The sequence below is a fragment of the Dromaius novaehollandiae genome, chromosome 2 (genome assembly GCF_036370855.1).
Source record: "Dromaius novaehollandiae isolate bDroNov1 chromosome 2, bDroNov1.hap1, whole genome shotgun sequence".
Classification (NCBI taxonomy): domain Eukaryota; kingdom Metazoa; phylum Chordata; class Aves; order Casuariiformes; family Dromaiidae; genus Dromaius; species Dromaius novaehollandiae.
In genome coordinates, this window is record NC_088099.1 from 36414918 (window position 1) to 36431367 (window position 16450).

General features: G+C 39.5%; 2 protein-coding genes across 7 annotated transcripts in view; one reads left to right on the plus strand and one right to left on the minus strand.

Annotated features, from left to right (window-relative positions):
• On the minus strand, nt 1-11088 carry BTD (biotinidase). 4 transcript variants are annotated; one of them, XM_026103746.2, is made up of 4 exons: nt 10998-11088; nt 5764-5998; nt 4081-4230; nt 1-2619 (listed from the first exon to the last, which is right to left on the minus strand). In XM_026103746.2, the coding sequence occupies exons 2-4, from the start codon at nt 5992-5994 to the stop codon at nt 1435-1437; spliced, it is 1566 nt and encodes a 521-aa protein (XP_025959531.2). In that variant the 5' UTR covers nt 5995-5998; nt 10998-11088; the 3' UTR covers nt 1-1434. The 4 variants fall into 4 exon arrangements, with proteins under 4 accessions (XP_025959531.2, XP_025959533.2, XP_025959532.2 ...); XM_026103748.2 differs by lacking the exon at nt 10998-11088 and adding an exon at nt 10264-10529; XM_026103747.2 differs by lacking the exon at nt 10998-11088 and adding an exon at nt 10258-10529.
• The window catches only part of HACL1 (2-hydroxyacyl-CoA lyase 1), a 25591-nt gene continuing 19719 nt past the window's right edge, over nt 10579-16450 (plus strand). Inside the window, exons 1-3 of one of the 3 annotated variants that reach the window (XM_026103743.2) lie at nt 10579-10776; nt 12329-12433; nt 15683-15723. In XM_026103743.2, coding sequence (XP_025959528.1) covers nt 10702-10776; nt 12329-12433; nt 15683-15723 — 221 coding nt within the window. In that variant the 5' untranslated portion in view covers nt 10579-10701. Of the gene's footprint in view, nt 10777-12328; nt 12438-15682; nt 15724-16450 lie in introns of those variants that run through there. The other 2 variants (XM_064506245.1, XM_064506246.1) reach the window with 2 other exon arrangements.

Consider the following 16450-nt stretch of genomic DNA (forward strand, 5'->3'; position numbering starts at 1 on the left):
TTATAGTGCTTAAGAATAATTTATTTTCTCAGTTAAGCTTAACCCCAAATTACTATTTTTTGGAATCTTCTCTTCCTAACTTTGTCACTACAGTAAGAGTTTGACATTGCAATATAGTTTTTACAGCTTAATCTAGTTATTTTTACAACTTAATCTAGTTATTGCTGTGGAAAAAAGGGTATGTTTTACTCATTTAGCAGCAGGAACCTGCCATCTGGCACAAATATTTATGTAAAAACCTTACAATCCCACAATTCATTATGTGCTTTTCACAGCTCTTGTTGAATGAATTTATAAACAATGTGGAAGATGTCTCAAAGTCAAAACAGTCTTGAAATGACCTCTCCCTTAAATAGGGAAAGTTGAAATACTTAAATAGTATATGGCATAGTTGTAGATATTCATTGCTGAGCTTTTGTAAAGCACACCACCTTGCACAGTAGGCTGGAAATTCTCTCTTAATGCTGTGTAGTTTTTTTCACATTCATTTGATTTCCTCTTCCTTCAGACTATTGTTCCATAGATATTCACAGCAATAAAATTCAGTTACTCTTAAAGTATACGAGAAACTGAGATTTCGAATGGAATTACAATTAGCCAGTAAATGGTTATGACTTTTTTTTGACACAAAGAAAAGAAAAATCATTGGATTCTAAGCAGAAATCAGAACCTCACCATATACATGCTATATTGTTTCATACATGTCATGTATGTTACTTCTGTTACTTTCAATCTCCCATTTTTCTTTATTTTGTAATGGTTTTCCACTTAGACTACATTGCTTTCTTCCTCACTTCAGTTTTAGACATGGCATGATTTAGCAGAGCCTGTTAAAACAATTTCTGCATTTCTCATTAAAGTAACAAACTAAAAATGTAATTCTTCAGCAGTCATCAGCAAACATGAAAGAAACCACAACTGGCTGCTATGCAGCATGATTAGAGAATGATTTCACTCATCCCATTTAATTGAATTTCTGCTAAGTACAAGGGGAGCATCACCCCTTTGAAAATCACAGCTAGATTTAATAATAAAAGCAGAAGTGGAATCAGCAAATGTATGCCGAGGAAGAGACTTAAGATATCCCTAGCCAGGACCCCAGCAAAAGGATTATAAATTAAAATGAGAAAATTCAGCTAAAGTAAGAAACATTATTTTCCTAACACAAAACATCTTGATACATTATGAGCCCTTATGTTTGCGGGGCAGTTCTGTTACTTCTGGTAGGATGCAAGTATCCAAGATGCACACTGTGGTTTATAGCCTTTTAGACCAAGTGCTTTGGTTATCATTTCAAATGTGAAACCTAATAGGACAGTCATGTTACAAGCAAATACCTAAAGCTCGAAGAAGTACAGATGTTCAACAACTTCTGTTAAGATACCTGCCTTGAAAATCTGGATAGTTGTTTTCTGATTCAGTCAAGTATCTGTGCTAGTCCTTTTCATACCATCGTCCATATAGAGCAGCTGTCAGTAGGCCAGATGATGTTCTATTTTTGCTTATGAAATAGTGGTCGTTTTTCCAGCCCATGTGATCAGCAAAGTCCAAGGTAATACCAGATGTCAGCAGTAATGGAAAGATATAAGGAGTACTCATATTTGCCCATAGCTGGAAATCTATCAAAGCAGTGGCATTTGTAACCTCCTGTCCACAAGTGCTAAAGTGGAGACCACCGCACTTTACTAATGCACAGGCCTGAACATAGTATGTGCCATGTACTGTATGAAGCCCATCAAAAACTCCCAAAGCATATAATTCATCAGTTAAAACAGGTCTCTGATAATTTAAGTAACAACAGAGGGTGTTGGCACAAACCTTGAGCTCTCCTTTGTTTTCCTGTACAGGAACAAAAGTAAAATTGTCGTACATCATTTCTGCATAAAATAGGGGAGATGACTCTTCATTTCTTTTTTCTGATACTCTGCAGGGGACCTCTTGTCCCTCCTTGTAGCAAACTTGATCATCCATTGAGGTGCTTCTAAACATCGTGTATGAGTGATGTAAGTTCTCTCTGAATATTTTGTTACTCTCCAAATCGGTTTTGTAATCTGGGGTAATCACAGGGATTTCTGCTACTATGAGTTTGCCACTGTAACTTTCCATGTTGTGGTAAATGAATGATTTGACTGGAGTGTATATGCCACTCCCTGTCATGCCCAAGGTAGGGTGGTGGATGTTAGCTGCTAAAATATTGATGTTGAAAGCTGTTGCAAAGGCTTGTTGAAATTCTACAGCAGAGAGGAGTGGGAGCTGGTTCATCCAGGCAGTTGGATATACAACTTGTTTCACGTTGTATTGTCTGACAAGGTTCACTGCAGGCTCGAAGAAAAGTATATCAAAACAAGTGAACACGCCAAACTTGCCAGCAAAAGGGGTATCAAAGAGTATATAGTCAGCCTCTGGAGGGGCATCAAAAGCATATTCAAAATACAGATTGTGTTTGCGATATGTAGCTACCAGCGTACCGTAGTCATTGAACACCACATTGGTATTGAACTGGTATCTTCCATCAGAGGGGCAGTGAGGATCAATATGATTGCAGGGTTGCTTAGTTCCTAAGTTTGCCACAAGGAATATTTTGTTCTTCAATGCCATGCAGCTTAGCCGCTGAAGAACCTGGATAGGCAGTTTGAGAAAATGTAAGCACTTCAGAATATGGAGGGATAAATATTACTTAAGCCACTATGACATATTTAATATTTTTCAAATTATTTTCAAATGAAAGTTGAACCCATTTCAGCTTATCTGTAAAGTTTAAATATATTGATGATTCTGTGGTGAAAGCTATTGGAACCAGTAGCTTTCTAAACCAAAAAGTGTACTTCAGATACCAATTTCAAAATAGCGTTGGGTTTTACTTTCGGGGAAGTGAAGGAAAAAAAATATATATATATACTTTCAGGGTTTGAATTTTCAGAATCTCCTGATTGTTGTGAGAGCATCAGTGGCTGAAAAACACTGCAGGTAAGCTGAAACCTTTGACAAAACAGCAAAACTTACCTGTGTCTGGATTTAGAAAAGCAAATCTCAAATCATGATCATTTGTACCTGCAATTGTTTTGTTCCTGCAATGTTTTACTCTAAATTAAAAAAAAAACCAATGCACGTGATTAATAGTTGTAACGTGTAGATGTGGAGGTATAAACCAATGGGTTTTGCTTAGTTATAGAAAAGAAACACTAAAAGTTACAAATTACGGTGCTATTGGGATATTTATTCCAAGCTGTGGAAATCTGTACATCAATTATTATTATATATAAATATAATTATTATAATTAAGGATGCATAGTACAATGCAGCATGGTGCAGATATCTGGAGCTAACTCTGAACTGAAGACATGTTGTTAAGGTTCATCCCTCAAGCTAAATAATGCTGCTAAGCAGCTAAGTCTATTGCTCAGGAAGAACACCATATACTGGCTTCTGAGACCCAAGCCTCTCTGGATTTCTTTACTCTGCACTATGCCATCCAGACATATCAGCTACCTCAAATCAGACCGAAGGGAAGTTTCTGAATAGCTTTTTAGGGTACAATGGGGTACCACTGCAGCTTAAAGTTATATTTTATATAAAAGTTGTAACTTATATTTTCTGTAGTTCTGCTGAAATGGGAAGTTGGGAATTAGGAATACTGCTGAATGACATAAGCAACATAATGGAGGGGAATTAAAACATACTGCTGTTTTGTCATCTTTTAAAGAAATCATATAAAGGCATATTACCTTACAATAGCATCTTAAATTTATTTTTAAAACATCTTTCCATACCCCGAACTAGTAACAATGTATCTCATTAAATAGATATTACTATTACCTAAGCTTTGGGGTGGGGGAGTTTAGAAGTCTAGATAGCTCATAAAGTTAAGTAAGCTAATGTTCTTTCAAGTATGTACATAAAATTCTCCTCTATTACGAATGAAACTAGCATAAACTGAGAATCCATGAAAGCAGAATCTGGCACTGAATTGTTATATTTCTTGCTTACTTCCCTAAAAAAAACTAAGCTAGATTTCCCACTTGCAGTACAAATCTATCATTTACTATTCCATGTCTCTACAGAAAACACTCCTCCATTTACCTCTGTGTCATTGAACAAATACGGCTCTCTGCATGGATTCCATTTCACAGACTGCGAATGCAAAACAAGATCTAAGTAAGGATAAATAGATCTTCTGGTGAAGTTGAAGCCATGGATTCCATCTTCAGGAAAAACAATGATCTGTGCCCCCTGTATGTAAAACAAAGGCATGTTTTATAGGGATAGTAAAAAAAACCAACCAACCAACCAAAAACCCTAAATGCTGTCAATGAAAGAAAATAAAAGGGAATTTCCTTAAGTACATTTTTGGGCTAATTAAGGATAACCCAAGTATGTTTTGAACTGAATGCTGTTTGAAATTTCTTTTCTTCCTTTGACAGTGCGGTAGGTATAACTATGTGTATCAGAAAAAGCTTATTTAACCTGATGTACCTTTAACATAAAAAATAATCTGACTGTATTTTAAGGGCATGCAAGTAAGAACAGCCTTCATCCAAATTCTTACCAGAAATATTCTACATCATCCCGTGTCATAAGAACGCTACCATCCAGGTTAAAGTGTAATCATTCAGGTTAAAGAGTAGTGATGTTAAAATTTATTTTAGCTCTCCAGTATTATCCCATTTACAGATGAACTGTGTCAAAAGTGCAGTAGCACTTAAGCCAGTTCTGTGCAGACTCACTTTGGTCAGAAGGGGTTTTCTTGCTTAAATTATATATGGTTGGATAGGATACTGGGAGTACTGTTTTCAGAAACAGCTTGAATGTGGAAGCAAGTTGCATTCCAGTAGCGATATAGCCCTGCTGGGGCTGGACTGGATCAACCTAGAGTTCAAGGATATCTGTTCCTAAAAATAGGGTGATTTCCTCTTAAACCAGGCATAGCATCAGCCACTCAAATTGCAGTAGGTTTCAAAAGTGTATTGTGCTATGGCTTTGGGGTAGTTTGTCATCTTGCATGCAGTGTTGCATGAAAATAGTTGTTACGGTTCTAGTCTGTGAGGCCCAATCACCTGAACTTCTCAAAAAAATTCCACATTTTCAAATTACATGAAAATGGTAATTCTTCTATTCCAATACAGCAGATTTGTGAAACTTGCAAGTCAGTTCTTCTCTGCATAAGGATGCTATGGCCTACTTTCTCTGATTAGCACCCTTTGATTTTTCCTGGAGAAAGAGGGGAAGGAAGCTATGTGTATGAACAACCTGAAATAAGTCTGCCTCCTCTAAATATATTTAAACAGAGGACCATTCCATGGAGAAAGGAATGGAAAACTTTACTTCCACAAAGCTGTTAATGGTAGAACATTGGTTTCCAAAGCATTTAACTTCTTTAGGTTTTAGAAACATTCAGGAATTTCCATTGAGAGCACTGGAATAAAATCAAAAATAAAGACAGCTGTCTGTATGATAACTGTTCAATAAAAGCATTCCATTTAAGAAAACCAGATTTTCAAAACAAAATAGAAAATCCATTTCCCCATACTAAATAACTGTAGGCTTGTTCTTGCAAGCTTCAAATAACTCAAGTTGGGCAAGTTGCTAATTGGCCTGATTTTTTTTCAAAGCTGCTGGCAGGTCAGAATGACTGAAAAAACAGACCTTACGTATGTATATAAATATGGCTTTAGTTGCCTGGGAACACAAATGTGGAAGATTATCCTCAAATAGCACTTATTCTATGTATACATAGGGCACAACTGCTACCAAGCTGCAACATACCTGTCCTACAGCAGCCACTGCTTGCTGTTCATAGATGTCTAGGTTTCTGCCCATTAGTTCCAATGCAGACTGTCGATCAACGAGAGCTGTTGGATTAGGGCTCAGTATGGACTGGTGTTCATACACAGCAGCAACATAATGTCCCTCCCTCTTAACTCTTCCTGAGACAACTTGATAGCAAAAAAAGCAGACAGACAGCTTCCAGCACAGTTCCATCAGGATGCATGCCATAAATCTGAAGCAAAAAAACAAAGCAGAGGGGGAAAGTTTGAACGACAAATCATGCCTGGCATTTAAGATTACATGTGGATGCTAACTGAGACTCTCAGCAGTGTTTGAACTGTGTTCTTTTTAAATTCCTGAGCAAACACGTGTTATTGTTTTTGAAACTTACTTCTGTGCTGGTGCTTTAAATAACTTTCCTGTTTAAAAAACGTGTGTGTGTGTGTGTGTGAATATCTATATAGTTGCACTAATCTATTCTCCCTTTACAATTAACCTTATCATTCATTTATAGATGTATTGCACCATATATCTAAACATCTTTGGGAAAAATTAAAAGCAGTTCACAGATTTGTAGTTTCTCCCCATTTGGTGACGGGGGGGTATATTTATAAAGTAGTATTTCCTAGAATTACTTGGACACTATTATCAAGTAGCAATGTATCTTATTAATATTGAAACAGATAATAGCTAGAAGAGTTATACTAGATACTACTTCTGCATTTATCTATTTTTCCACCATGGAAATGCCTCTCCTGATGGATTATGGATTCATTCTATTCCAACTCTGTGTATGTAATAAATACCAACAAGTTTGTTTCCATACCATGAGGTTTTTTTCAACTTTCATAAAAATGCTGACTGCAATTCAGATCCACATTCCTCCTATGCAGTGCAGACAGATAAAAAGAAAAATGCTTCCACAGTAATAAAGCAAAAATCCATGCAAATTGCAAAAGCTTTCATCCCTGAGCTTTTCATTCTTTTCCTGTCTGGTTCTCCCCACGCTACCCCAATAGCAGCCTTGAAAGGCAGTAAAACAGAATACATTTACTGTATTTTCTCAGTAGATAAATGCCTTTATGCTCCTACTTTTGAGGCTGTGCAACAGATAAATGAAGAATTAGTAAGTCTGGAAGGCTGGACTACTCTCTACAAATAGGGTCCCCCTGCAGACTTTTTGACTTCTCAAGTTGGAAAAACATTTATACAGAACAAGGATTGACTCACTTGTTAATGTCTGTGCAATACTTATGAAATACGATAGAAATGCCATGTTCTTCAGAGATATTATTCAGATTAAAAAATACACAGTATGAGAAAACAATTTATCACCATGTGTTACTAGGATCATTAAGAAATTAAATCTTGATCAGTGAAGTTGAAAGAGGAAGCAGGAGATGCACTGATACTATGGACTGATGGCCCACAGTCTGTGAGTTCTGTTACTGATTTTTGAGTTGTATTTGCTCTTTTGTAACTTTAATCCAAGAAAAAAAATATTCCAAAACTTTCTCAGTGACTTTCAATCTCTTTGTGACCCATGACTCCTTAAGGTTTCCTAAAGCAAATACAGACCATGAAGATACAGATACGGAGAGCTTTCGCTAGCTCCCATTAGGAATGCAGAGGGAGGAAGAGATCAGTTCTAAACGGATCTCAGTTTTATTTTTTTCATTCTATATATGAATGTAGTTTTCTACCTCTAAGAGAATGTCTATGGCAAGTTAACATGAAATCTCATTTCTTAAATTCCAGAATGAAAAGCAGCTAATATGTAATCCTCAATACTCCTGTCCTTACTTTTGTCTAAGTGCCAACGGCTTCAGTATCTAACAATGAAAAAAAATGAAGTGTGAGGAAATCCATTTAAAAAGCTTTTGGTAAGTAATATCTTAGTTTAAGCCACTTGTTTGCTTCTATGAGCTTCAAATGCTATTTGCCACACTGGTTTGATAGCAATGCAGTCCTGGGTAGGACAGGAAAACCATGATTTTAGTGGCTATGTTAGCCACTAGGACAGAAGACTTGTTTGCGCAACCACAAAGTAGTGTATGTAGTAATGTATCCCACTTAGAAGGTTCCAAGTTTAACTTAACTATTAAATGCTACTAAGCTCAAACATATTAAAGCTCAAGGAAAATGAATATATGCCTGTTACCTAAAACACAATTAAAAACAGAATAAAGCATTGTCATCTCTGTGAACACTTGTGTTAAACATGCAAATATTTTTGAGAAGTGATGCACAGTAAACTACCTTTGCTATTCTGCATGTTGAGGAAAATATTCAGTAATTGGAGGGGGTGATTTGGCAATGCATATCAAGAACAGAGGATCTTATTTTGCCCTATGCAGCTCTCTAGCTTTGCAAATGAAATCCGATCGGAATTCTGCAATGCAAAGGTCTAAGCGTATAAAGCAGTAGTGGAAGGGAGAAAAGTGATGCCTGTAAGAGAAAGCCTCTTACAGTTAAGAAAGCCACTGAAAATAAAGTGTTGCATTTTACTGACAAAACTATCTTTTCTATTTCTGTCGTCCTTCAGAGCCAAAATGCCTATTTATGTTAGGAATGGATTCGAGTCAGCCATTCCTCAACAAAGCTGTCAACTAGGATGTAACTAGAATTCTTCATTGCTAGGGAGGGAAAAAGACAGAGGGTTTCAGATCATGGGATGAATTTGCTACACATTAGAAAAATATCCTTTTTGCCTTTCAAGTCAAACACACTAACATACAAAACTAATACTTAACAAGCCACTATAAAATGTTGTACTTTACAGACATTCTCAGAAAATCCCTATTTCTAAGCCATGGTTTCTCTATTTTCTGCTTGCTGGAAGCATTCAAGATACTAACTTGAAACCCTTCCTCTTTCAGATGCACATGGCTACACAACCTCATGCAGCTGAAACTGTGACAACTAAAATAATCTAATAACTAAAATAATTCCTCCGACTCTTTACCTTCTTGCCATTGGGCTTTATTCATCCCTTAGACTGAGTCTCCAAACAGGTCTCAGCCACATCCCATTTTCCTCTAATGGAAAGTGCTACAGTGTGCACTGAATCCTTTCCCTGCAGAGAAGATAATTCATTTAGTGTCTACAGAGCCATCCTCTCACCTGAGCCACATTTTAAAAAGAAATTTTCATAAACTGATATTCTTTATAATTTACTCTCTTTTCCTGTCCCTTTCCTGTGATTTATGTTGTCTTTTTCCTGGTAGATAAGGTCCAATATGATCATCTTACAAACCAAAATGCGAGGATTTCATGGCAGGATTACAGTCACGCAGTCACAGTATTGTAGCTGCAGTATTATACACAGGAAAGAAGACTGGTGTTTAAATTTGGGTGCTAATTCAGCCTGTTTCCCTATTGAACTTTTCAGAACCATCTAATCTCAGTATACTGGTCAAGAAAACTATCCGGGTATTAACTTTTCAACAACTTTGGAAATTAAATCAAGACAAATTTGATGACTCTCAGCATATATAAATGTATACATAGACAAAGAGAGACAATATGTATCTTGCTTATTAGCACTTTCATACTTAGAAGAATGCAATAGACTATAAAAAACACAAGTAGAACAGCACTTCTCTACATCCTCTTATGATTATTAATAGTAAATGCCTGTTAAGCTATATTAACAGTAATAGCTACTGAATATTAAATTTGCTATGAAATGTTAAAAAAATTAAAAGTCACTTCTATACTGAGCTATATCTATGAATTATGTGATGTTGCTGCCAGTTGCTTTTTTCCACTGATCCTCCTGTCTACTCCTTTTTTATGCTGTACTATATCTTATTATTTTACTACAGAAGTTTTTATGATTTTTTTAACAACACAATCCTAGTTCAATGTAAACAGGTATTTTGCATTTCCATTTCTAAACAATGTTTATTCTGTATGTAATGCATTATATAACCTTGCTCTAGTTTCCTGGCTTTTACCCAGAGGCGCAATCAGTTTTGAAAGTGTTAGCCATTCTAATATAAAGAGCTTTAGAAAAAGTTTTGTGTTTCACAAGATTCCTGCACTATACCGTACAAGCATAACTGCACTCATCTAGCCCCGTTTTAGCCATCCTTACTACTTTTCCAATGATTTGAAAGAAAAGAAATGCAACTAAACATTTTGTTTCACGCATAAGATGTGTGTGTTATCTAGCCTATTTACAGACCAAGGCTGGAGTGCTGCCACTATTAGTGGTTCGGCTTGAACAACTGAGGATGGTAGCACAAAGGACAAGACAGCGGGGAAGGAACCACTGCCAACTGCCGCTTCCCAGGAACCGCAAACTCGGAGGGGTGAGGATGGGTATTGCCAGGAGAAATGGTGCGCACGATCCTTCACTTAGGATCTGGAGAAGCAAGACGGTTGGAGTATCTATTTACAGTTCCCTCCTCACGAATGCAGGCGTCAGGTATGCTCATCTAAAAGCCGGTACGCCGCTTCCCAGCGGCGCGGGACACAGGCACTCACCCCCACCTGCTCCGACTCGGGCCGCCGCGACGGTTGGCACCGTCACTTAACGGCCGCCGCCACTCGCCGCAGCGTCTCGAGCACGCCCTGCGCCGGCGCCCGCCGCGCCTGCAGCGGTCCCTGGCGGCTGCTCCGCGCCCCTGCAGGCCACCGGCGCCGCGGGGAAGGCGGGCGAGCATTTCCCTGCCTCTGATTGGGTGCGCGCTCTAGCCAATCGGAGGCCGCCTCAGCCTTCGCCCGAGTCCCCTTGCCGACTGGGCCAGAGGTGGAACATCCCCGGCCTTTAGGCCCGCCTCCACTGCCGCCTCATTGGCCCGGCGGTCCGCCTGTCAACCGCAGCCGACCTTCGGCTCCGAGTGGGCCAGAGCCGCAGGGTTTTTGTTGTGTCCGTTTCTCTTGCGGGAGGCTCTGGGCATTTGGGGCGGGGGGTTGAGCAGCGCTACGATGGCGTCCGGGAGCGGCGCGGAGGGAGAGGCCGTCAGCGGGGCTCAGCTCATCGCTGAGTCCCTAAAGGCTCAAGTAAGAGCGCGGGGACTCAGCTGGGGGCGGCGGGCCGCCCGCGAGTAGCTTCTCTACGGGAGGCGGGCGGGGCCACTTTGAGCGTGCTCCGTGGCGTGGGGGGTAGCGGCTCGCGCTGCACTTTGAGCGTGCTCCGTGGCGTGGGGGGTAGCGGCTCGCGCTGCAGAGAGCGGAGTCGTGGGTTCTGGTCTCTGCCCAGACCTGTGAGGAGGCCCACTCACCCGCGGCGCTGCTACCATTCCCCCCGGGGAGAGCGAAGCGGGCTGGCCCTGTTGCGAAGTGGGAAAGAGGGAGGTCCCGCTGCCGCAGCCCAATGAGCAGCCGCGCGGCGGCCGTTACGCGGGGGGGGGCGGGCCCGGCCGGAGGCGGGAGCCCCCTCAGGGGAGGCGCTTTGGCGTCGGCTTCCCCTGCGCGCTCTCGCCGACGGTCCCCGAACGTTTTCCTAAGTCATTTGCGTTGCGTCTTGCTAGTTTTAACTAACAGTTACACGACATTCTTCCTGAATCTTTCACTTCTCGTGTTAAGCTCGGGCCTTTTCCGACTGACCAGATAGCACCGTTGCCATTGAGCAGTGCTGATAGATAACCCTCCTTCACCATTCATATAGTAGCTGCATGCACCACTTGTACAGCTATCGAAATTATGTATTGTCTGTAAATTTGAAATAGTGCAGAACCAGCCCTGGTGTTAACAAAAAAAAAAACAAACAAAACAGAAAACACCTTTCTACTTGTGCTATGACACACTAAAATTAGCTTAATGATAACAAAAATGAGCTTTGCCCTTGTTTGTCATTTATCAGCGTACATCTGGGTAAAGTATAGTACCACTTGTTGCTTAGGACTTCTTTTGTGTGTTAACTCTGTGAAGATGAAACTGAATTAACCATTCAGATGAAACTGAATTAACAATTTTCAGAAGCCGCAAAGCTGAGATCTCAGCTTTGCTGAGACACTGTGAAACCAGAAAGCGATGTAGCAGAGACACCTCAAGAAAGAAGTGGTCAGTAAAAAAGAGCTAAACACATGTTGGCTGAGAAGCCAGGCTGAACCAGTGTGAAAGCACTGGCTTTTGGTGGTCTGCAAGCCATGAAATTTTTGCAAAGGACTGAGCTACGTACTCCAGTCATATAAATTCCCACAGTGGCCTGATGATGTAGGGTTTACTTGGGTAAAATTCATCCAGTGACCAGATAAGGAAGCAAGCTGTATGGGATTTGTGGGTCTGAGTACTGAAGGAACAACATCAGCAATTTCCGAAGGTGAATATTATTCCTCCAGCGTGAAGGTTGAGTCCTCCTTTGCTTGGAGCTGGGTAAGAGGAGATCTCAGGATATATTTTCCTAAAGCAACTTGTGTTTTCATCTGCTCTGATACTGAATTTCTAATGAAAAGGTAACTGTAAAGTTTGGAGCTTTATTTTTATGTGAATATATAGGTTGTTAAGTCTTTTAGATTGCTTGTGTAGTTAGTGTGGCCATGTTTGATGTCTTTTTTTTTTTAAGCTATGTTTTGGAAATAATTGCGATTTCTTTTAACAATTTTCTTTTTAGAATATTGAATATATGTTTGGCATTGTTGGTATTCCCATCACTGAAATCGCAGTTGCAGCCCAAGCAATTGGAATAAAATACATAGGAATGAGAAATGAACAATCTGTAAGTATGTATCTGATTGGACCACTCATCCTTTCTTTTTTCTTCTCCGTTTTAGAATAGAAAAAAGTCCAAATTACATTTTTTTACTAGAAAGGATGTAGTCTGTGCTAGGTAATTTCCAGTTATTATTTTAAAGAACCTATAGAGAAATACTTAGGGTAATTCTGGAATAAAGGAGAGCATTGGTGGGTTGGCTTTTGGGTTCTTTTCTTCCCCCCCCCCTTTTTTTTTCCTTGCATTTTTAAGTGCCTTTCTCTTTCTTCTGTAATAAGGGAATTGCAACTTTTTTTTTCTGTTTTTAGGTGCCTTTCTTCCCCTTCTGCAGTAATGGAGAAGATGGGGGTGAAAATGGGGGTGAAAAGAATGTGAACAATGCAGGGGGGAGATCAGTTTTGTCTCTTTTGAATAATGTATTGGCTGATGTTAAAGGTCACTTTTTGTGGAGGCACATCCAGGATTTTTCCTTTCTGTATCCATCTTTCCCAAGATATCTCTCCCGTAAACTTCTTTTTACTGTCATTTCTTTTTACTGGTCTCTTTTCTTCCAAATTGGCAGTATTAGTATTCAGTCTCTAATTAGTAGTAGTTTAATTCATTTTTTAGGGCTTTCTTAGCTACAAAGCTGATTCTTTCCTTTTTGCTTAGAAATATGTTTAGCTCGGGAGTTATAACCTAGTGGCCTTAAAAGTGCTGTCTCTGCCCTGTTCTTGCAGTGCCCCAGGAGGAACGTTTTCCTGCTCATAAACTTCTCCTGGCTATTTTTAATAATTTTAACATACCTTTTTTTCTTTACTGAGTTTTAAAAACGTCATCAAGTAACTGTGATGTGCCACTAGAGGGGCATCTGGGATTCTTTTGGATCCTGGAGTTAGTTGTACTGAACTCGAGACATCATCATTTGTCAAGTGTGAGAATTTAATAAAGATAAGAGGTTATAACAAAGCTAATGGTATACCAAAGCTAGAAATATGACAGCACTGAAAATACATATACATATCAGAGCGCTGCAGTTCAATCACAGGTGCATGGTACAGCGACTGCTCTCGCCCGTTATGGGCCAGCCCTCCAGTTTAATTTTCCCCGGTTTCTCCTCACCACACTGTTGACATCAGGGGTGTCCCTGCTGATGGGTGGGCCCTCGAGTCCGCCAGCCAGCTGACCGCGGGTCTGAGTCCACACAAGTGTATGTGCCTTACTCCCTTTTATACCTAGTCAGAACAACACCAGCCCACAGCCGCGCAAAGGCCGCGTGGCTCTAGATGATGGCAGTGCGCACATCAGCAGGTGACCTCATGCACAGCACCGAGATGTCTGTGGTGTGGGTCTGCGGTGTCACTTCTCCTTTGTCTGGACTTGTCAATCATGGGGTCGTTAGAGGGTGTGCCCCCAGGCTACAGCAACCCCACAGCATGGTGGCGCTGGCCGCGGGGCGCTCAGGGTTTGTTAACGCTTGGGGAACAGCCCAGAGCAAACACCTCTTCTATGGGCTGCACCATCTGGAGTCCTGCGCTTGCCTGTGTGGCACCTGTCAGTAACAAACTACAGAAAGTTGCAAGTCCTGAAATACTTAAAATAAAAGACTATACTTACACAGTCTTGATTATATGTATTTTAGCTTGTCTAGGTATCAGAAGTTAGACTCAAGCTCATCAGGGTTCATTGACATACCACCAGTTCTGGATTTGTTTGTTTTCCCCCCAGGAGTAACCCTTTAAGCATTTAGTAGTTTCTTAGATGATCTGCGGTTGAAGATCATGACCTCAGTTTTACACTTGCTTTTCAAGGATTACCACATGAGCTGACTGATCTATATTGGACTGCTGGCAAAGGGGTCATCAGACTTCCATAATCAGAGTTGCTTTGCTACATTTGTCAGTCTTCCATACCTGGTTACAGTGGATAAATAATTCCTTTGATCTGTATCTTGTCAGGAGATTTTCTTATGTTTGAACTCATTTGTGGATCCTAGCTCTCTATTAATGCTATTAATTAGAATTTCACACTTTTACAAACAACTTCTTGTAATGTTTCAGAGCTGTACAGTATTCAGTTGCCTATATTTTTCATCAGTATTCTTTTCCTGGTTCATAGCATTTATAGATTGCCCCAGACATTGACAAAGAATTACAGTAGTAATTCTCCTAAATCAGTTCAATCAGATTTTCACTCATTTAAGTTGGGGTTGCTTAACATGCTTTGTTACGTAGAATTAGTCATAAGTTTGAGAAGATGCACAGTAGCTTTGCAAGTTTTCTGAGGAGCTTCTGTGTTATTTGTTCCTCTTATCACAACAGTACTTACATAAAAGTAAAAAACAAAATCCCAACTCTATTTTAGAATGAAAGTAGTAGGCTGGAAGGCCAAGTGCATACTTAAAAAAAAAAAAGAAAAGTGGGGAGGCAAAATGGATTTCCCAGTAAGCATTAGAACTCGCTGGATTCAAGACAGAAGTGTGAGAATAATGGGGAAGGAGCTGGCAATGTCACACACATGAATCCTTTGGAAACTCTTGGGTCACCCGTAAGTTTCTGTTTATCTTCTTGATCACCTATTGGCTTGTCACCAGATATTTATTATATCTGAATGATGAATGTTACAACAAGGATAGTACAGAAACATACACTGTTGATAAGCTATGTTAATACATCTTTTAGGTGTTGCGTGTTATGGAAAATTATTCAAAATGGAGTTTTTCTTAAAAATGTCAAAGTAGCTAAAGCAAAGTACAGTATCAGAAATGAAGGGAGAAGTATTGCAGCAGCTTAGCTTCTAAAAGACAATCCCAGATCTCTTAATGAATCTTTCCAGCATGCAGTTCCATACTTTGTGATTGCCAGTTTTCTGTTGGTTGCATTTCTATGTAAATCCCTCTTCCATGTTAGCCTACAGAGCAAGAGAAGATAAGTATCTTACATTACTCCATTCATTTTTCTTCCCTTTTGTGGGGGCGAGGGTGTCTGGTTTAGTTTTGTTTTGTTTTTAAATCATAAATATGCGTGATGTAATGCCTTGGAACAACAGAAGCCTGAAATGTGGAGATGAATTTTAGGATTTTTTATATAAACCTTTCTGAACCTGCATTACAATGGGAGGGGAAAGTGTGCTTCTACTTAAATATAAGCTCCAACGATCGGTGAAAAATCTGTACCTGCTTATTTTCTGTATTGTTGTTGAAAGTTGTGTATAACATGTCATGAAATGGGTTATATTATGATAATTGTATAATTAACTCCGCAATATTTTCAATAGGCCTGTTATGCTGCCTCTGCTGTTGGGTATTTGACTGGCAGGTATGTTCCAGGAAACTAGGAATATTACTCTTTTTTGGTGCTGTTTTTTTTTCTAGTGTGTGCAGATGTAGGGCAGTTAAAATGAAATACTAAATTTAAAATAATTGTCACCACAGTTATCAGTATTTCTGTTGTTATGACTCAGGACACAAACAAGGAGGTGCTCAAGCTCAATATTTAAATACATAAAATACTGTCATCTTCTTACATATCTTTACTTTTTCCCTTTTAATTTCTGAATAGTGGTTTAACACCATTGGTATGGAGGGCAGAAATGAAACTACCATTGTTTGTTGCGACTTGGTGGACCTGCTGTATCTTAATCTCATCATCTGGGGATATTATTCAGCAAATACTTATTAATACAGAGACTGAGTACATGTCTTCAGTCTCCTCTATTCTCTTCCTGTTGGGAAGCACTGTGTGGCCTGTGATTTATGGGATGCACTTGGGTATTTCATGGATCCTTTTTTAAAATAAACATTTGGCGTCTGCCTGCTCACAAACGCAGACCAAATGATGTAGATGATCCTTCCTTACTCTGTCTTCTAGTATTGCACCTGAGTAACACAATTTTTTAATTTTTCTTCCTTTGAATAATCCTCTGGAATTAAGCTGATATTTCTGATATGCTCTGTAAAGATTCTGTAAGCCTACTAAGGAATGCTCAGTAAAGATAATTTTCATCTCATCATCTGGGATAAGAAGTGCCTCTTCCTGTGAATTA